The sequence below is a fragment of the Phytophthora cinnamomi genome (assembly GCF_018691715.1).
Source record: "Phytophthora cinnamomi strain GKB4 chromosome Unknown Contig7, whole genome shotgun sequence".
NCBI classification, from domain to species: Eukaryota; Oomycota; class Peronosporomycetes; order Peronosporales; family Peronosporaceae; genus Phytophthora; species Phytophthora cinnamomi.
In genome coordinates this window covers 29,784-50,589 of record NW_027150940.1, presented here as the reverse complement: position 1 = coordinate 50,589, position 20,806 = coordinate 29,784, and the positions used below count along the sequence as shown (strand labels likewise).

Below are 20,806 nucleotides of genomic sequence, written 5' to 3'. Positions count from 1 at the left end.
GCGAAGGAACGACAGGTGAGCCGTCGGACGAAGACTTGGCAGCGGCCCCGGAGAAGACGGCGCGAGCTGGCGGACCGGTAGACGGCTGAGAAAGAGCCTATCGCCCCTTGGGTTTCCGCTTCGACTTGCCCTTGGACGACGAAGCCCCAGAAGCACTTGAAGCTTGCACCGCCGACGCGGGCGGTGATCCTGCAGCCGTAGGAACACTTCCGGAAGACTCGACAACCACCACCTCCGCTTCAAAGTGCTCACCATCTTGAGCAGAAGTCCGAGAATCGCCAGGAGCCGTCACCGAAGTCTCACGACTACCACCTCGACGAGAAGAAGACATACGAGATCCACGAGCAACAGAAGCTGAGTCTTCGGCGGGGCGGCGAGGTCTCTTGCCCGGACGACTGGCGGACGGTCTGCGACGGAGTGACGAAGAACGAACACGCTTTTGCGACACCGAACGGGAAACAGAGCTTGACCGACCACGCACATGACGGGAACCGGCCTCCTCTTGCGAGGAGCGCTTGCGTGAGCAACCAACCTGCGCGGCGCGTGAAGCCCGGTCCGCTTCAACATCGGCAGCACAAGTTCCAGGCGTTGTCTTATTCGCCTCAGCCGACCGCTCCTCCGACGACAACTCAACGTGAGAATCCGATTCCAGGAAGGCAGCATGGGCCAAGTCAACGGCAATGGCATCCTCGGTGCGAGACGGATCCGCATTAGCCAGCATGTCCTTGAGGACCCGCCGAGTCTCGTGGCTAATGTCCAGCAGGCTCCAGTTCAACTCGCCAGTCGACAAACCTGTAAGACATGAGTCATCGCCCAGAATCAGAACACAAGCCAGCACATGCAGCAACTTAACAACCAGTACGAACCTTCGGAGATCAGCACAAGGACGGCTGGGTCCATGTCTTCAAACTTGACGTGCGCCCGAAGAGTCCGGTTGGCGCGCGTTAGCCGCTTTACCTGCTCTTGAAGGTCTTCGTTTCGGCGCTGGAGGCGAGTCGACGACGAGTCATCGCCGGCATCCAAGCGAGCCAAACGATCATGAAGACGCTTGCTTTGTGCAGTCGACGACGCCACGGCAGCCTTGGACGCCGTCTGCTCGCGAGTGAGCTGGAGAGCCAAACGCTTGCACTCGTCGTCAGCAGCTCTAACGCGTTTCTCCAAGCGGGCGGCCGTCTCGGTGTGCGCATCCACGGCTGCACGAAGGCCCTCCATTTCCTGGAGGTAGTAAGCCTCCAAGACCCGCTAGCGCTTGACCTCCTTCTTGGAGTGCTCGAGTTCCGCGCGCGCTTGCTTGAGGAACACCATGGTGTTCTCGTGCTTGAACGATTCCTTTATCGCCGAGTTTTCGGCGGCAGCACGCGCAGCTTCAGCGGAATGCAACTGGTCTCGCATCACAGCCAAGTCCAAGTTGATGTCATCGTGGACTCCCATGTTGGGCTGAGCCGCCGCCACCACGTCTTCCAGCGAGCGAGCAGCATCCAAGCGAGAGCCCACGTGGCGGTCCCCACCAATGTTGTGACCCTGGTGCAGGGTGACATTAAGACGGCTGATGAGATCCAGCCGAGGACCCAACACCGCGATCAGGCGCTCCGACGCGTCAGCACTGGCTTCCATGACAATCAGTTCGAGAGCTTCACGCGACACCGTGATCAGCGAGTCGTCTGTGGTGGAACAGCCAGCTTCAGCACTCGAAGTAGAACGCCGAGCAACTAGCTACAACAACTGGATCGCAACCGACTCGCCGGCAGCATAACCAACGGGCACATCAACCAGGGAAGTGTCCTGCAAGACAAGAGACGAAAATAATAACCTCGAAGGTAAGCGAGAGCAGCTCAAGATCAAGGTGCAAGTCAACGAGACGTACCAAAGGAGCAGCAGGATAGGTGACCAGTGACGCGGACGACTCAGCGGAAGCTTCCAGCGAAGCTTGGCTCGGCGTATCGCCGCCAGCGAGTGAACTCAACCCCGGAGATGACAGGACAACCTGGGAAGCGGGCGCACAAAGCCGCCAAGCATCAGCACCTCGCGTGAAGCTGACAGAAGGTGAGAAGACGGCAGGAAACGCACCGTGGCCGACCTGGCCGCCGACTCAGCAACGCTCTCATCCTCGGACACCGCCGACTGTGAGGTTGCAGAAGCAGCAGGCGGACTGCCAGCACCAAGCGCGCTTCCTCGACCAGGCGAAGACTGACCAAGATACCAATATCCTGGTTAGCAGTGAAGACGGCGAGCGAACATGAGAAGACGGCTTACCTGGAGCGAAGACCGAAACACACCGAGAGCCCTGAGCGCCGAGTTCACGGCGGACTGGGCAGCGCGCGAAGTACCGACCATGGCGCAGGAGCACCCCGACGCTCACCAGCACGCGGCTCGAGTCGCGGTAGGGGCAGTTGTGGTATCGGGAAATGAAGCCGAAGCCAAAACCCAAAGGCGAGACAAGGGACGAAGAAGACTCGAGGCGCCGTCGTTAACTGGCAAGTCGCAACCCATCGCCAGTCATTGGACTAAACTCCCTGATCGCTGATTGGCCTAAATAAGCCGGTGACGATGACTCGTCGACGGTCCCAAGTCAAGCGTGGGCGGTTGCAGCTCGCTAAGTACGGTGCGAACCTACTAGAAAGATCCGAACTTGTGAGTCATCGGCGCCTGTCCCCAGTCGTCGGTGGCGTTTCAGCGGCCGTTTGAGCCGTCGGTAACGCCGCCACGTCGCAGAGAAAGCGCCGAAGAGTCGTGAGTTACAACTGGCGATCCAAAAACGGACGCGTTTATACTTGGTATTTGTATTGATCGATAGGAAACTTAAGAGAAGACAAGATAAGCCTTCGGGCAACAATAACAGAACCGGTTTTCCTCCCAACCACGCAAGGGCGACACCGGTGCCTGCAGTGAACGACCGGCAGCTCAAGGTAAACCTGGTAGGTAGGATTATGACTGTCGGTGGGCATATCTACTAGTGTAGCGTGTGTTCATCCCTGGCAGGGCCAAGAGTTAGTGGCTGGTGTATTGGTAGCGACGAGTCGTCGCCAGGAACTGGAGGAGCGAGAGCGCACTCCATTTATTTCTTCCCGCCGGAGTATGGCTCCGGCAACCTCGTACCACGCCGTAAAAGGCCGGGACCCTTCCTACTAAGGGCCTGCGAGGTATATTTTGTGTGTGCGAGCGTGCTAGCCTTTGCTCGTGGCTAGTGACGCTGAGCCTTCCGTCGGTCGACTAGCGGAAGTTCGGTGCAGAGGAGACACCAACCCGGTACAAGGGAAAGTTCCTGGGCCTTCAGGTTCTAACCCTAACAAACCAATTGAGTCTTCGGTGACTTGGTGGGTGTTGTTGGTGGGGAAAGTGTGCCAATATACAATTTAGCGCGTGTTCCTATTCGACAGTACCCGCTCGTACCCGTCGCTCGTCGCTCGTCGCCTCGCCCGAGTCAAGCTGCGGCTCATAATCGTCCCCCATGCACTCGTCGTCCATCTCTTCGTCTCGTCTTGAGGCTGGCGTCACCATGTTGCTGATCATCGCCACCACGGTGCCAACTCGCGTCGGCTCCGCTGCGCCTTCTCCAGTCTGCCGTTGGTCTCTGTCACCACTCGGTGCACCACCATCACGTCGGTTAGCACTGCCACTACCAGCGGCGTCGTCTCGTAGCTCACGCTCGCGTTCCTCACCCACGAAGCATACTGCTGTCATTGCCGGTTTCACTGTCTCCACGTAGCGCGTCGCACGCTCTTCGTCGCGCACACCAACGCGTGCATCTCGACCAGCATCTCGTCCACGCCGATCTTGGTACTGCCCGTAGTAGCCCTCGTCATTCGCACTGAGGCCACCGTCACGTCTTCACCGTCTCTCGATCCTAGTCCGTCCGTTCCTCGAACTTGGCCGCAAAGCACTCGTTCGACACCTGTTGGCGATTTTTCCGCCGCACCGTCGCCGCTGGCTCGTCGTTCATTGCGTCTTGGCCTCGCACCATCTCGGGCATCAGCTGCTCGTGTGCCACACTGCCACCACACTCCACGTTCTTCATTCGCGGGGGATCGTCGTTCCGCATCGAACGCCGTAACGCCTTTACTGAGTCCGCTCCTCGTTTTCCGCCGGGGCCTTGACTCGCCGTACTCGCGACTGCAGGTACGCATCGTTGTGTGCTTTCGCCTCCGCGTCAGGGCACGTCCTCGCATAATGCCCTGGTTTATTGCAGGCAAATCACTTCGATCCGTTCGGGCATTGAGTCGCCCAGTGACCCAACTGACCGCGCTAAAAACACGCGGTGTTGCCGCGCTGGCCACCGTCGTTCAATCCACCGCTCACGTTGCGCGTCGTTCGCGCGTCTCCGCCGTCCTTGTCGCCAGCGACTTGTATCACCACCGCTTTGAACCGCTTCCTCCTCGGCCTCGTATCCAACTCGTCGCCACTCGAAACCATCGGCTCTCGCTTCGAGTTGGTCTTCGACTGGGGCTTTGCAGGTGCTGGCTAGCTAGCCGCCGTCGTCGACCGCTTCGGCTCCGTCTTCATAGGCTCGTACCAGTATTTACCGTTCCACTTGTGACCTGGGGGAGGGTCCCACGTGCCAGACCACGCATTGTAGATGCCCTGCGGGTTGGTGAACAACGCCACCTGACCCACCTCGCTCTGCGTCACTACTCCGTTGTTTGGTTGTCGCCATGGTTGAGCCCGTGATCGCCGTTGGGAGACCCGTGCCGCCAATACCGGGAACCACCATCGTCTGGCCCGTAGTTCCAGCCATAGGAATCAGATAGAGGCTGGGTGCTGTGGCCCACGGTAATCGAATATTCGTTATCCCTTGAGCTACATTGTCCATCGGATCGTCAATGTCAGTAACGTTGTCGACTGCTTCTTCAAGCGTAGCATGTTTGTGAGCTTGCTTCACTAGCTTCTAAGTGGTCTTGTCCAGGCATCTGTAGAACTGAGCAAGCAACACACACTCACCGACCCTGTTGCGATCGACTACGTCTCGAAGCCCAACTGCGAAATCTGCGTACGTCTCTCCTGGTATCATTCGGCGCATACTCACTCGCCAATCTGGCGCTGACTTGTTCAGTTTCTCAGCATAGCGCCTCAGCATCGCTTTCTTGAGGTTGGTCCAAATTCTTTTCCGCGGCGACAAGCGTCGGTTCATGTTCACCCACCACTTAGCTGCGTCATCCATTAGCTTGTCGCCCATAGTGAAATACAGTGCTTTGTCAGACCACTTGCCTCGGCCCAATTCCTCAGCACCTTTCAACGCCAGATCTGCGCGATCAATCCAGGTAGACACTGACACCATCGGCGAGGGGATGAACGTGGGGAGTTCCAGGCCTTCACACACCGCATCTCCGGTTCACGGCGTCGCTCATGTCGACCGAGTCGTCCACGGGGCTCACCATCAGGCGAATCATCTTCTCCCCCACCGTCATTGTCACTCACGTCGTCGTCACTGCTCGAACTGTATTCGCTTGAGTCGGGCGACTCGCTGCCGTCGTCGTCAGAGGGTCCAGCAGCGGCCATCGTCGTTTGTGCTACACGTCGTGTCGTCCGCTGGTTGCTGGGCTGCTGGCCACTGCCACGCGTTGGCTGAAGCCGAGACACCATTGCTGTGAGCTGCTGCACGGCGGTAGCCATCGCCGTCATCTCGGAGGATGGCGTCATGTCAGACGTCACTGCTGCTGCAACCTCCACCGTCGCCGACCGAAGCGATTCACCGCGTCGTTCACTCATTGCTGCCGTCACTCGTGTCTCACCCGTCGTCTCCGTTGCCACCGGAGGTTGCCTGCTCGTCTGGCGCTGGTGCTCACTCACAAGGGTCTGCTCATCCGTCATGACCGCCGCTTCCACTGGCACCTCATTGCCGGTAGGTCTGCGTCGATCGTCGTTCGTTCGTTGGCTGGGCTGGAGAGGCTCGTCCCGCGTCGTCACGGAGGTCACTTGCGCCTGCAAGCCCGCCACAACCGCCGTGAGTTGCTGGAGCGCCGGCGCGAGGGTCATGGCCTCCATTGTTGGTGCAGAAGCCGCTCGTCCTTCACTCCCTTCGCTGCCAGCACCGGTCGTCGCCCGTGGTGCTTCCGGTGGTGATTCGTCGTGCGTCTCTTCGTCATCAGGATCCATCCCAGTAGGCGCCGTCTCGTCAGCTGCTGGAGCCGATGCTTGCTCCTGATGCCCGCCTGCAGGTGCTTGGTCGACTTCACCGCCTGCTGTAGTCGTGGCCGTGCCTGCTCGTCGTGGTCGTCTCTCTTCTGCTCTTCATCGTCGTTCGCGTTTTCGTTGACGTCGTCATAATTTCGCGCTATCACGTCACTGAAAGTGCGCTGGACTCGGCACGTCTTGCCGGATCTCATCATTGACTTCGTTCTCGTGGGCGTTAAAGTTGTCGTCGTGCTCGTTCTCGTTGGCTGAGCCCCTGTATCACCATCCATGAAACGACCTCTTATCTTGCCCGGTCGTGGGGCAGATCGTATAACTACGCTGCGGTGGTCGTTTGTCCGCTGCGGCTTCAACTTAACACCGTGGATGGCCGTCAGGAACCACTTGGTTCCCCCTGCCGGAGCGTCCGCCTGCGCCGCGTCCGCTCCAATTTTGGAATTACTCGTTAGCAAATAGACGCTAACCTAAGTCAACAATCTACTCGTGCACAACTCCTCTCACTGTCTTAGCAACTAGACTACCAACTGTCCCCAGATCCCGCACCGAGACGCTTCTGGAACACCCCTGGACTGCAATTGTCCGCCGTTGCTCCCACCCACGTCCGATACCGCCTGGAACCCAATCGGTCTCCCAGCTACACGTCCAGCAACAGTGCTCAGTAGTGACTCAGCCACCACTTCGCGCGCTGCGCTCGTCTCGTTCTCGTCACGCAGTCCTCATGAGCTCGTCTCCTGTGGTCAACTCGTACTCGTACTCGTACTCGTCGCTCTCATCTCGTTCTCGTCTCGACACAGCTCGCTCGCTGTCGTCCCGGTGTTCGCCGCGGCCCTCGTGCGCCCGCTGGCGCCCGCTCGCTCTCCACTTGAGTCTCAGGGCGCAATTTCGGTTGTGCTTGCGTCTTGCGGCGCAAATTGGATTCTGCTTGCGTCCTCCGCCGCAAATTGCGTTCTGCTGGCGCTCCGTCGTGCGCCACCATTGTTCCGTGCAGCAGATCTAGCATCCACGAGGTACTTCAAGGTGCCGTACCCGCCGGATCCAGCGTACACTGACTTCACTTCGGTCGTTCTCACGTCTGCATCCCGTCGTCCACGTCCACGTCTGTCGTCAGCGCATTCACCGCTAAGCGCATCTGCTCCACAGTGGCCGGATTGCGCCACCAGTCCATTACACCAGCATAATCCAGCATAGAAATAACAACCAGACCGTTTACGCCCACAGCGGTAAGTGCGTTCTGCTCCTGTGTCTGGAATGGTGGGCACAGTGAATTTGTCCACTGAAGCACCGGTATGTCTCCGTAGACACCGTTACCATGGAAGAAGATTTTGTACAAGAAGCCATTCGCGGTGTTATCCGTGTAATCCTCACGAGTAACAAACACACTGTCGATATTCGGCATGGCTTCAAGCGCAGCGTCCATATCATCCGCGGATGCGTCAAAAGCAATGCATCCAGATACTTGTCCCGCTCCCAGATATGTGAATTGCAGTTGGTACGATCCCACCACCAAGGGCTTGCTTGCCTTCACAATTACCTGCTGCACGGCGGTATCCGTCCCCATGGCTGTGTCTGTGTTCATGCTCACGTCGCAGTGTCCAGAGACACCCACAGTTCCTGCCATGGAATTGTCTCCGCACACAATTGGCAAAGTCTCGCCGGCAACATTGTTCCCAACAAATGTGATCTGGAATATGAATCCGTACTGGTAGTCCACAGATCCATCACCGTCCCGGGTGACAATGATGTCCGATGTCGTCACAGCTGGATTAGCTACCGAAGTTAGTGCAGTCGTAACCGCAGCAGCGTCAGCGTTGTAGGGGATAGCTCCAGTCTTGGTCCCCAGCAGCGTGAATGTACCAGTTCCACTAGCCACGTTTATCTGGAAAAACAAGGTGTAGCTTCCTGTAGTGATCGGCGCTGTCGCCCATATACGCACGGTCTGTACGGTTGGAACACGGAAGGCGAGGTTTCCTCGAATGCAGTTTCCCCCAGGACAAGAAGCGGGTAAGACAGAAGTCTGCAGAGTTTGCACCTCTGGAATACTCGCTGCTTGCGTAGCGATCTCCTGGATTTCGGTGATGTGCGAAGCTGCCAGCCTCACTTCTTGGACTTCTCGCTGGTACAGAGCGTATCCAGACGCGAGGTTCTGCACCCCAGTAGCTGCACTGCTTGGGATCGCGAAGGCAGAAGGTGTGAACGTGCCAACGCCGATATCGGTCCAAGCCGCTACGTGAGCGTAGTAGTTGATTCCAGAGAGGAGGTTGGACATCACGTACGAGTTCGATGCAGATCCTTGGACGAAGTCGTCTTGAATTGTCATCGTTCCTCCGGATAATGCCGTGGTTTGTTGACCCAGTTTCGGTATATTTCCTAACGAGGATTTAAATTTGATCGTCCACATGAATCCGTTCACTTTATAAAAACCTCCAGTTGTTGCTGCCCAGCACCTCCAGTTGTTGCTGCCCAGAGCTTGACAGATATGGCGAAGCTGTGGTAGAATCGTCCGTTGGTTGTACACCACTGTAGCTCGGATCTGCTCGACAATGAGTGCATCCTTACTCTGGTCTCTTCGAAAATCTGGCAAACATGATGATGTCGAGAAGGGCGAGGCTCACCATAACCATGTTACTCTAGTAGTACACACCGTAGATCGTCGCAAACACCACAATACCACCAGTAGCAAAAAGGGTAAACGATGTTGATTAGGTGGCTACATTAAATCGGTTGCCGCGTATCGTCGACTTGACAATGCATCAGGGAATGAATGGCTCTCTCCCAGATCTAGCTCATGATCTTGTTGTTGGTCCACACGACACCCACCTCGTTGAGCTCCACGCCTGCGCACCCAACGAAGCCACCCAGCTGGAAGCCGGTGGGAGCGCAAATCTTTCCGGTCTGGGCCGTGCGGGTACCGCCCTCGAGCACCCTGCCCGACGTGGTGGTAATCTTGATGTACATGATGCGCGTGTGATCATGGTACGTACCCCAGTGGGCCTCCAAGCAGTTGAAGCGCTCACCAGAGTTCAGAGTGAGCGTCTTCGGGGTACCGATGTTGCCGCCGTGGAACATATTGACCCTTGGCCCCCAGTGGGGACTTGCGTCGATGCCGACGCCATTCACATCCACGCCGGAGCGGATCGTGATGGAGTGCACGATTTCTCCGGGCGTTGTAAAGGTTGTATCCGTAAACATCGTGCCGAGCGATTCGCCGAAGGTCTGGCTGACGATGATCCCGCTTTCTTCATCCCCAGCGTTTACCCCATCCGCAGCAGCCCCGCTTGTCAATAGCGCGACCATTGCAAGTGCCTGGAAGAAGAACTTCATCGTCGTACCCCTGGGCTTGTCGGGGTCCGGATGGAAAATCGAGAATGAGTCGTAACTTCTCTTTCTCTTTCCAAATGAGAAAGCGCTGCCAACACGCTGAAACACTCGGTCATTGGCACAGCGTCGCTACTTGTACTTACGCTATCATCGAGCTTTGCTTTGCAGCGCAAACAGCACCATCTGGGGCAACGTTAGGATAAGAGATAGGATTTATCGATTGGAAGGCTTCAATGTGATTACAGTATAACCCATGATTTTTGTCGTTGTCGTCGGGATTCCTGCAATACACTCGTCAATATTTACGTTTATTGCGCACTAATATACTTTATTTCTGTCTGAACGAAGTTAGAACTGATTGTTTGAGATACTCACTCCAGGCTGAAAACAATCTGAAACTCTACTAAAATCGGGTCAATCTTGCAAACCCTAACACTAGTAGTTTACTGTAAATATGGAGACCCCCAGTACGGTACAAACTTTAATTTGGGAGGTAATTAGATGTGGACTCCCCAATTCAGAAAATTTCAAATTCTGATTTGATGGGACATAAATAGTAGGGGGGGGGGGGGGTGCTCATACTAGGGACCTCTTTAATCGACACATTTTTAATGATAATTTGAGACCACGGTAAACAGAAAAAGGCTAACGAACCGGAGTACGAATCGCAATGTAACCTTATGAATCGAAGGAACTTGTAAAGTTACATCGGTCGGGGAAAAATATCTCCATTTCCGACCTCCGAAATTCCGGGTTGTATTTGACCTCAACATTTTTTTTCAATTTTAACATATTGTATATTGTCGGGAAGTTCGTGTAAAAACAATCGAATTAGAGTTGTTTTAGTTTTCTGCGAGTGTTTTTAACTTTTACATTTCTGATGTCCGGTTATGTACGCATTTTGATTGGTCAACTTTAAATCGAAACTCCAAATGGTGGCTACGCATCTTTTCGTTCTTTGTAGGATGACAGCATCTGCAAATTATCCTTTCAAGTCCACGTGGTCGGGGATAGAAATGATTCAGCCTCAAATACAGTAGCCTGACTGGTTGGCTGTGGCGAGACGGAACACGTGGGTGAGCCAACAAGATCGTACTGCGGGCGCGGTGTCTCCATAGTGATATATGGGTCCTGTACTAATCAACAGCCAACGGTTTGCGAGGTGCTGAGTGTAAACTTCACGCCCAATTGTACAGTGATGAAGTTTGCTATGCGCTGTAGCATATTGGCGTGTCGGGGCAACCAAGGACATTGATGTGCGCGGAGATTACTCATGAAGGAATTTCGATCGGGTTACCGTATGGCAACGCAGAAGCGGGAAACATGACAATGAATGATGAACTACCCGGGGTAGTTCATCATTCATTGTATGTCTACCCGCTCCATAAAAAGTAATCTAGCATAAACACAGCGTACCTATATCTCATGCATGAGGATGATCAGTCCAGAAGTTGAATACTGTACATCGAACACTTTCCATGTTCGATGATGATGAACTGTATAACCTGCTGTTGCGCAACGTTGTCATCGCCAACGGTTGGAGCCGCCCTGCATGCGTTTGATTGAATCCATGCGAACAATCATAGCGTAGTGGACACGCTGGCGACGCAGCTGGCCTCCACCTCAGCGCCGTCGAGATCTCCGTTGCCATCGCCGTGAGTTCAATCTCCTTGTGCCACTCGGCCTGTTGCCGAGAGTAAAATCCATTTTCATTTTTCAGTGGGGTACGTTTTTGTCACTTTGAACCTGTAGAGTAAATTCCAGGCGCTGGGCTCCACATCGACGGCGGAGCATAACGCCGACACGCAAACCGACGCAACCTGACGAAGACTTTATCGATAGCTTCGTCCTGGGAGGACACTTCGACACAACGGACGTCCTGTCAGGATGTAAATTACCACGCGGCAAAAGCAAACTCTTCTTGAGGACGAGTGCGCGTTATCACTATCCAGAAAGTGCTACGTGTATTACCTCCAAACAAACAAAGCTCCTACTGCGGCGCAGCAAACACAAAGTCTCCCGTGACCACACTGCCATCTTCCAGCACTAGGTGGTCTGGACACAACAAGCTTTGAGCATTCGCGCGCGTGCAGAAGTCGCTGTTGAGTCCTTGACTATTCACCGTCAACACGCGTACGTAGTACGGCTGTGCACTTGTCAGCCCCGAGATCATCGCCGACGTCGTGGTGACATCGACCTCCGTGGCCAAAGAAAAATCACTCGAGACTGCATACTGCACAAGGTAACTCTCGAGACTCACACCACCGTAGACCATGTCTAGTCCACCGAGAATGGGACAGCTTTGAGGCGCTTACATCGTTCCGGCGCACGGAATTCCATGGGCAGGGACGCGCGGGGGCTGCCATACCACTTGCAACTGACCAGCAGTAGCAGTAGCAGCAACAGCTAAAGAATTTGGCTTGCCCGGGCGAGTTGTAGCTGGTACCATTGAAGCAGGCGCTGATGTCTGTGGAGTGCCTTTACCTGCGAGATTTTGAGCGAATACACGCACGTAGTAGCGCGTGCCAGGCGTCAGCAGCGTGATGGTGTACGACCGCTGCGTTGCGTCGTTAATGACCGCCGTGGTGCTCCCCGCTGTTGCTAACGAGTCGAACGTGGCGGCCACGTCCCATTGCACCATGTAATCAGATATTGCGTCACCTCCGTCGTCCGTAGGCGGGGCCCACCCCACCGTTAGCATGGTCGAGCTCGTGATGCCCAGCACCACTTGAGTCGGAGAACTCGGGGTCGTGTACGGCTGCTGCGATACTGGCGACGAGACTTGGAGCTGCCCAAGACCTTGAGAGTTTCGAACGCTAACGCGGACGTAGTAGCTAGTGCCCTTCGTCAACGCCGAAATGATCCGCTTGTATGGGGAGCTCATACCCGTGGTCAATTGTACAGTCGTCGAGCTCGGAGACGTGAACACACTATCTGTTGCCCACTGCACTTCGTAGCCTGTGACCGTATCGCCTCCATTATCGTCGGGTGGGTTGAACAACACGACCAACTCGGATACCGTCAAAACGGCAAGGTGTAAGGACCGAGACGTGACGAGCACGTCAAGGCCCGCACATCTAAACTACAACATCCACTACGCAAAGACAAGTGGGTAAGTAAGGAACATGCACTAGGGTGCATGATCTCTGTCGTGTACATTTACTCTTGTATAGCGCACGTCAACCCACTTCAACTTGAAGTGGATTGACCAATCAGATTCATTCATTTTAGCACCGCCTTGGGCACTGGCCCAGACGGCCGGCCACAAGGCCTTAACCAACTAATATCACTTTGCAATTTACGTCCAACTACCTACACGTTTCCACATCGCGGTACATCTTCACTCGCGGCCTTCTACGTGTCAAGCCTTACATCTGGTAGCACTTACGGTCATTTTCGCCGGGCAAGTGGTCAGAAGATCTTCAATCGACCGACTCGACTCGCTACTTCGGCTGACTACTGCTACAGTATCCGGGTTAGGGTTACTGCTTTCGCACTTACTGCTACTCTACGTGTTCCCTGACTTAGCGGCATTAACGCTTTTCGCTAGCCGTAAAGTCTTGCATAATCGACATTAACGCTTTTCGCTAGTCGATTACGCTAACTAGCCTCACGCTTATTGCTAACGGTTAGTTATCCGAAGGATTTGTACTAGTTTAACGCTTTTCGCTTCACTAGTCACCTTCCCGCACGTAAGCCTAGTATATTGCGGAAACCTTTGGCCTTGTATGACCAAGGTGAAAAAACAAAAAAGTAAAAACCTCAACTCAAACCCAGATCCTAATCTACAAGCAGTAGATCGACTTCGTATTAAGGGATTAAACTCAGTTAATCGCCTTGCAAGCTTAACTCACCACTTACAGGACCAGGAGGAGAGTTTTCACTCTAAGTCCGAGCGTATACTTTATCGAGAAGCTTGCCGTATCCTAAGTTTACAAGTAGTGCGTATTCATAACACACTCACTACTGTATTCGACCGTGAAATTAAGGAGAGCTCGCGTAAAAGAGCACTTGAAGAGGCTCAACAGGAAGAGCTACTTGTTCAGGGTTTCGATCAGAAGAAATCCAATTACAAGGCAAAGCGCCAACGCTTGAATTAGCGCTAAATAGCGTTGTTTAAGTGTTGTTGTAAACTTTTTCGCATTGTTTTAGTGTAATTGCACTTTGGCTCAGCCAATCAGTAGTTACCTAAACCCCAGCATCCGTATAATTCCGAATTTGAGAATCCGCGTAATTTTCAGTCGTTTCCTGAATTTTCGCGTAATTTTCGGGTAAGCTTTGGCGTAAGCTTCGGGTATTTTTCCAGTATATGCCTAAGCGTACTGCTCGTGAGTGGGACGAAGATCAGCAAAATCGTCGCATTCTCACCATTGAACAAGCCGTTCATCGCGCTTTCAGAGTTCGTGCTGCTACCCATTTGCAGTACGAAGTTACTTGCTTGACGGAGCATCTCCGTGAAGTTTTCTTTCCGTTTTTCGAAACTCACCTCGACCGTGTATCGAGCCTGGGTTTGGACTGTTTCTCTTCGAAACCGTCGACATCTTGAACACCTGTGCCAACCGCATCGACACCGAAGTTCGTGCTTTCGTTGATCGCGTTATCAGCATCAAGCGCGCCCGTTTCGAGTAGCTGTTAACAGTGTCGTTGTAGCTCTAGTTCTAGTAGCTAGCAGCTGTACATTCGTAGCGTAACTTTAATCAGCTTTTAGCTCAAGTTACACTATCATGACTTCGTTAAATCCGGGTGGATGGTCTGCTGACCGTCTGACACAGTCTGTGGTCGAAATGGTGCAGAAACAACAAGCACTAATCGACGTTTTGACTTCGCAACGCAAAGAGGTCAAAGTTGAAGGTATAAGCCTACCTCGCTTCTATGGAAACATGGGTGACTCAGTTGAATTGTACTTCGACCAAGTTATTCATTACTTTGAGGCGAAGAACATTGATTGGCAAGATGAGAATCAGAGTAAGCGCATCATTGCCATGATGACTGCCAATTTCAGAGGAAATGCTGCTGCATGGTACATGCTTTGCAGGGATTCCGTCAGTGATGTCCAAGATTTGATCCAGAAGCTCACGAAGGAATTCGTTCCTCCGGATCTTCAGGAGCGCCTTCGAGATCGATTGTACAGTCTCAAGCAAAAACGTTGTTCTAGCTTGGAGGACTACATCTCTCGGTTCCGCGTTGCTATCATGCAAGTCAAGGACATGAGTGAGCTTGACAAGATCACGTACTTCGTTCGAGGTCTTGTTAGTCCCACGAAAGAAGAAGTTCAGTATCGTCGTTGCACGACGGTATCTGAGGCTCTCTCAGTTGCACTCGAGTATGACAGATCGCACTTTCGTGCTGGTCCGTTTCAGAAGAGTCGTTGGACACCTCCAAGATCTTTTGGCCGTTCCAACTCCACGTCATTCGCTCGTTCCAACACGGCTCCACAGCGTGCTGCTGAGAATGAACCTGAGCCTATGGAAATCGACACTGGTCATGTGCATAACCCACGCCGTGACAATTATCGTCGCCCTGTTCAGAACAACAACCGTAACAGTGGCAACTCAAAGAAGTGTCGGTATTGTAAGAAGCCTGGTCACACGATTGAACAGTGCTTCAAGCTTCAAAATCGACAGAAGCACGGAACGAATAACAGCTATCAGTCTGACACTAAGCGTGGTCAGTTCGCTGTTCACACTTTGGCAGCAGAAAAGCCAGAGTCTGTTGAAGTTGTTGAGATAAATGATCTCAACGCTGCTACCATCCAGTCACTACCAGCTCCGAATGAGTTGATTCGGAAGCCAGGTCTGTGTGAAGGCAAACGTGTCACCATTATGCTAGACACGGGAGCCACATGCAATGTCATTCGTCCTGGATTGGTGGATACTATTCCTGACACGATGATCTCTCAAGTCACCTTGTTTGACGGAAGCACAACGAAGAAACGTGCCGTTCACAAGGGCAAGGTCACTATTGAGATGGATGGCTATCGATTCAGAGACTTAGAGGTCCTGGAATGGTCTATGAGCCCTGAACACGATGTCATTCTCGGAAAACCTTGGTTTACCAAGTACCAACCAATTATTGATTGGCGTACTCATCACCTGCAGTTCAAACCGCAAGGAATGAAACCAGTGTTGCGCAAGGTAGAAGTATCTGGTGCTGAGTTCAAAGCTAAAGCCAAGCACCATGACTATGATGAGATTTACCGCGTCAAAGTTACTCCAGCTCAACCCGTCACGGAAGAACCACAAGAAATTGTGCCTCTCCTTGATGAGTTTGCTGACGTGTTTCCAGACGTTTTACCCGATGGGTTACCTCCTCATCGACGCGTGGAATTCGAGCTCGACATGAAGTCAGATGCTATGCCAAGCACACGCGCACCTTTTCGGCTCTCGAAGACAGAACAAGATGCCCTTGATCTGTTTGTCGAAGAAAAGTTGAAGAAAGGTTGGATCGAACTATCCGATTCGCCTTGGGTCTCCAACATCTTTGGTATCCCGAAGAAAGACCCGAAATCAGGGAAACAACTTTCTCGAGCTGAGTGGTTACGGTCGGGAAACGCCACGTTACCGATTCGTTGGGTGATTGATTATCGTTGGCTTAACTCGCAAACGATCATCGCCAGAATTCCACTCCCGAGAATTGACGAAACATTTGACAAGATGTATGGATGTATCATCTTCTCAGTCTTGGATCTCGCACAAGGTTACCATCAGATGAGGGTTGCCTTGAAAAGTCGTCAGTACACAGCGTTCCGCACTCATTCTGAGACCTACCAATGGTGTGTTGCGCCAATGGGTCTTGCTGGAATGCCAGGTGTCTGGTCACGTCTTATGCGTGTCCTACTAGGCAAATATCCGTTTATCGTGGTGTATCTGGATGACATTTGTGTATTTTCCAAGAACATGAAGGAGCATCTGCAGCATCTCCGCACGCTCTTCGAAGTGTTACGCAGAGAGAAGCTGTACTGTCATCGTTCGAAATGTCATTTTGGGCAGAATCAAGTTCAGTTTCTGGGTCACACCGTGTCAAGTCAAGGCATTGCGGTGGATTCCAAGAAAACTGAAGTGATCGCCAATTGGCCAATTCCAATGAACCAAAAGCAATTGCAAAGCTTTTTGGGTCTCGCAGGCTACTACCGTCGCTTCATTTACAACTACGCGACAATCGCCTTACCGTTTGGACCTCTAGTCAAGAAGGACCATACTTGGAATTGGAATGAAGAGCATGATATCGCCTTCAGCAAGCTGAAATCAGCATTGCAATCCGCCCCAGTCCTGACTTTACCGGATTTCTCTCTTCCGTTCATCGTGACAACCGATGCTTCAGGATATTGTGTTGGTGGAGTACTTTCGCAAAAGCACAACGGACATGATCATCCGTTAGCTTTCCTCTCCAAGAAGTTGGGTGTGCATGAACAAAATTGGCCTACCCATGAGAAGGAACTCTATGCAATTAAGCTGTCGCTGGAAAAATGGCGTCATTACCTCTATGGTCGTCATTTCGACATCTACACGGACAACAGTGCATGTCAGTGGTTGTTACACCACCCGAAGGTTTCCTCGAAGCTTGCACGCTTCTTGACCTTCTTTGCTCAGTTCGACTTCACCCTGCATCACCTGAAAGGATCAATGAATGTCGTAGCTGATGCACTGTCCCGTCCTCCGATGGATTCAACTCCGAATGCGTTGATATCACCACAATTGGATCCGCCAATTGTCTGCTCAATCAGTTTTCAGCATTGTGAGTCTGAAAGTGATAAACCGACATCGAGTTTTCGCGTAATTAGCGATCTACGCACAGTCAATGCTTCGCTATCGACTCCAGATAGTCAAATTGCGACTGTTCCAGCCTCACAGAGTGTTGCGCGTCCCGCTATCAATACAATCAGCTTTCATACGTGTACACCGCAGTGTGACAGTAGTTTTGGATCACGCTACCGTGCACAGCAACATGATGGGGACTCCCAGAAGGTGAATACGACCATGATATCTGCAGCTCTCTCGCCTGTTGAATTTTCGGGGGAGGAGATGACGGATGTTCCTGCTGGTCACATCGCCTTACATGATCTTTCCGATGGTCACCTCTACACTCCTGTTCAAGATGCAGAGATTGCCACATCGGTCGTGCAAATGCAACACGCAAGTTCGCTAGGATGGACTTCGAATCTCAAAGAAGAGTTCATCAAAGCCTACCGCACTGATCCTGGATTTCGTGACAAGTATCGTACTCCGCATGATCCATACGTACTCAAGGATCAATTGCTTTATGTGCAATTCACGGACGATAAGGAGTCCAAAATGATGAGACTTTGTGTCCCGAGATCGCAGCGCAATCGTCTAAGAACGAAGATTATTGAGCAATTTCATGATTCCAGTATTGCCGCGCACCCAGGAATTCGTCGTACGTACCTCCGTATCAAGCAATGGTACTACTGGGCGTCGCTTCATGAAGACGTTTCTGATTACGTGCAAAGTTGTGAAACATGCACACGTTGGAAGCACAGCAATGCCAAGAAGAATGGCAAGTTGATTCCAATTCCGATTCCAAAGGAATGTTGGGAAGTCGTATCCATGGATTTCGTTACTGGATTGCCAGAATCAGATGGCTATGATGCTATCATGACCGTCGTGGACAAGTTGTTCAAGCGTCCGATCTACTGTCCCGTTCACACTACTGATGATGCCGAAGAAATCGCTCATTATTTCTTCGACAATGTCGTTCGGCATCATGGAGTGCCTGCAGTGATCATCAGTGATCGTGATCCCAAATTCACATCGCGTTTTTGGAAATCACTCGCGCAGGTCATGGGTGTACAATTGAATATGACAACGTCATATCGCGCTCAAGCTGACGGCCAAACCGAACGTCAAAACCTGGTACTAGAAGACGCACTTCGTTGCATGGTCTCGTATCATGGTGATGACTGGGCTGCCAAGTTGGGAACGATTGAGTATGCTCATGCCACGCTAGTCAGTGCCTCTACAGGACTTTCGCCATTTGAAGTAGACACAGGGCGTCAGGAACGCAATCCCTTCGGAACTTTTCCTACGTTGTCTACCACAGTTCAAGTACAACAAGGACTGTCTGAGTATGCAAATCGCTTCAAGGACGAACGTGACAAAATTATTGGCAAAGCCAAGGAGCACTTACTCAAGGCTCAAGCATCGCAAAAGAAGTACTACGATCAACACCGTAGCAATGTGCAATTCAAGGAAGGAGATTTGGTTATGCTGGATACACGCCGTATTCCACTCAAGCATGCTGCGAAAGACATTGACGTCAAACGTGCAAAGTTAGCCGCTCGTAAAATTGGTCCGTTCGTTATCAAGCGCATGATCAACGACAACGCTGCTCGTCTGATTTTGCCACGCAGTATGAAGTCACTGAACCCTACTTTCAACGTAGACGTTCTCAGCCATTACGTCTCCAACCCGGACAAGTTTGAGACTCGTGTTCTTCCGAAAGCATCTCGCATCATCACGAATGAAGACACTGGAGAAGACCTCCACATTGTCGAGAAACTTCTACGCAAGCGTCAGTTCAATCGCAAGATTGAGTGGCTTGTCAAGTGGCATGGTCTCCCAGATCACGAATCTTCGTGGGAACTCGAGAAAGACATCAAGCACGTCTCTCACTGGAAAGTTCTCGTCGACGACTTCAAGCGCCGTCAACGTGAAGTCAAACCCGGGAGGATGTGGGTGACCGAGACGTGACGAGCACGTCAAGGCCCGCACATCTAAACTACAACATCCACTACGCAAAGACAAGTGGGTAAGTAAGGAACATGCACTAGGGTGCATGATCTCTGTCGTGTACATTTACTCTTGTATAGCGCACGTCAACCCACTTCAACTTGAAGTGGATTGACCAATCAGATTCATTCATTTTAGCACCGCCTTGGGCACTGGCCCAGACGGCCGGCCACAAGGCCTTAACCAACTAATATCACTTTGCAATTTACGTCCAACTACCTACACGTTTCCACATCGCGGTACATCTTCACTCGCGGCCTTCTACGTGCCAAGCCTTACACAAGGGTTACACCGGTTGGTGCTCCGGGAACTACCATAAGTTTTTGCGGTGCTGCAGCCAGCTGAGGATTCCCAAAGCCAATCTGGTTGTAGGCAAATACGCGAACGTAGTACAATTCTCCTTTGTTCAACGAACCTGAGTTCGGAATCACCTGGCTTCCAGTGCAAGCGGGGGGCATGACGCCAGGCCTCACTTGCGCGTACAAAATATTGTACGTGCCGGCACAATTCGTACCAGTACATGCGAGATTGTTGGCTCTTGCCACCAGGGAGAAATCGTTTCCACCGTCGAGGAATGTGATTGTCCAGGTATACCCACCGTCGGCCGCCATCGCGCTTCGCGTCACGTCGACTCCATTCGTCAGCTGCGAAAACTGTTCCAGTTTAGACTCCATCGACCAGTCCTCACTCCGTCTTTTGACTGCTAATACACAAGCACCTCCGGGCATCCTTCCTCCTCCAAGACCTCTTCCTTCGGCACCTTCACGGTGTCCTCCGCTGTTATATCCCTCTGCTATTCCTTCCACTAACATGTCCAATCCAAAACCTTAACACCCCCAAAATGGAGGGCTTGTCGGCCGGTGTTATTCGCTCGGAACGCGCTGCCGCGGTCGGCGCCCAGTAGCACGTCGACGGGGCAGTCGAGGCGTGCCGGATGCACGGATGGGCGGGCGGGCGAGGGTGCGCCCCATAGAAGAGCGAAGAGGGTCGTTCGGTTCGGCCTCCGAAAAGGCTTGGAAGAGCTGCTGGACGTCCTGTTTGATACTGTCCGCTGGTTCCCATGAGCTTTCGACGTCGTCGAGGCCGTACCACTTCACATAGATCTCATACCAGGGATGGCAAAAAAATATAGAAGGATTTTTTCGAAATAAAATTATCAAAAAATATTTTTATTTCCGTTTTTATGATTTTTTTACGATTTTTATACATCAAACCCCGCTGAAATCGCCTGGAGCACCGTATAACACAGTAACTACCTGAATACTGGCCTCATCGCATACTGACGAGTGGGCTGCCGCCGCAGGGCTACTTCAGCTTCAAAGGTGGCGGAGCCGACCATGCCGACCGAGGTCAAGACACCTGAGGACTTCAGCGGCGACATCGGCGAGAAGCAGGCGACCACCGTGCAGTTCTCGGCGCCGCGGTGCGGTGGCTGCGAGATGGTGACCCCCCAAGGTGACGCAGCTGACGGAGAACGAGTTCCTGGCCGTCAAGTTCCTAAAGGTGAGCACCGAGGAGCTGGAGAGCGTCTGCAAGGATATTGACGTAGACTCCTTCCCCACCTTCCGCGTGTGCAAGGACGGCGAGATGACCGCGTCGCACGTCTGCAAATATAG

The 20,806-nt window shown here is 52.7% G+C and overlaps 4 protein-coding genes across 4 annotated transcripts; 2 read left to right on the top strand and 2 right to left on the bottom strand.

Annotated features, from left to right (window-relative positions):
• Window positions 1-3,366: 3,366 nt before the first annotated feature.
• Window positions 3,367-5,979, bottom strand: IUM83_10978 (uncharacterized protein; the record flags this gene model as incomplete). Its single annotated transcript, XM_067935510.1, has 2 exons — window positions 3,367-3,808; window positions 5,315-5,979. The coding sequence occupies 2 exons, from the start codon at window positions 5,977-5,979 to the stop codon at window positions 3,367-3,369; spliced, it is 1,107 nt and encodes a 368-aa protein (XP_067798877.1).
• Window positions 5,980-7,192: 1,213 nt separating this feature from the next.
• IUM83_10977 (Projectin/twitchin) lies at window positions 7,193-8,443 on the bottom strand (the record flags this gene model as incomplete). Its single annotated transcript, XM_067935509.1, has 1 exon — window positions 7,193-8,443. One exon carries the CDS (start codon window positions 8,441-8,443, stop codon window positions 7,193-7,195), a length of 1,251 nt encoding a protein of 416 aa, XP_067798873.1.
• Window positions 8,444-14,228: 5,785 nt separating this feature from the next.
• IUM83_10976 (Gag/polymerase/env Polyprotein) lies at window positions 14,229-19,151 on the top strand (the record flags this gene model as incomplete). Its single annotated transcript, XM_067935508.1, has 2 exons — window positions 14,229-14,793; window positions 18,502-19,151. 2 exons carry the CDS (start codon window positions 14,229-14,231, stop codon window positions 19,149-19,151), a joined length of 1,215 nt encoding a protein of 404 aa, XP_067798874.1.
• Window positions 19,152-20,527: 1,376 nt separating this feature from the next.
• On the top strand, window positions 20,528-20,806 carry IUM83_10975 (putative thioredoxin; the record flags this gene model as incomplete). The annotated part of the gene is made up of 2 exons (XM_067935507.1): window positions 20,528-20,693; window positions 20,769-20,806. 2 exons carry the CDS (start codon window positions 20,528-20,530, stop codon window positions 20,804-20,806), a joined length of 204 nt encoding a protein of 67 aa, XP_067798878.1.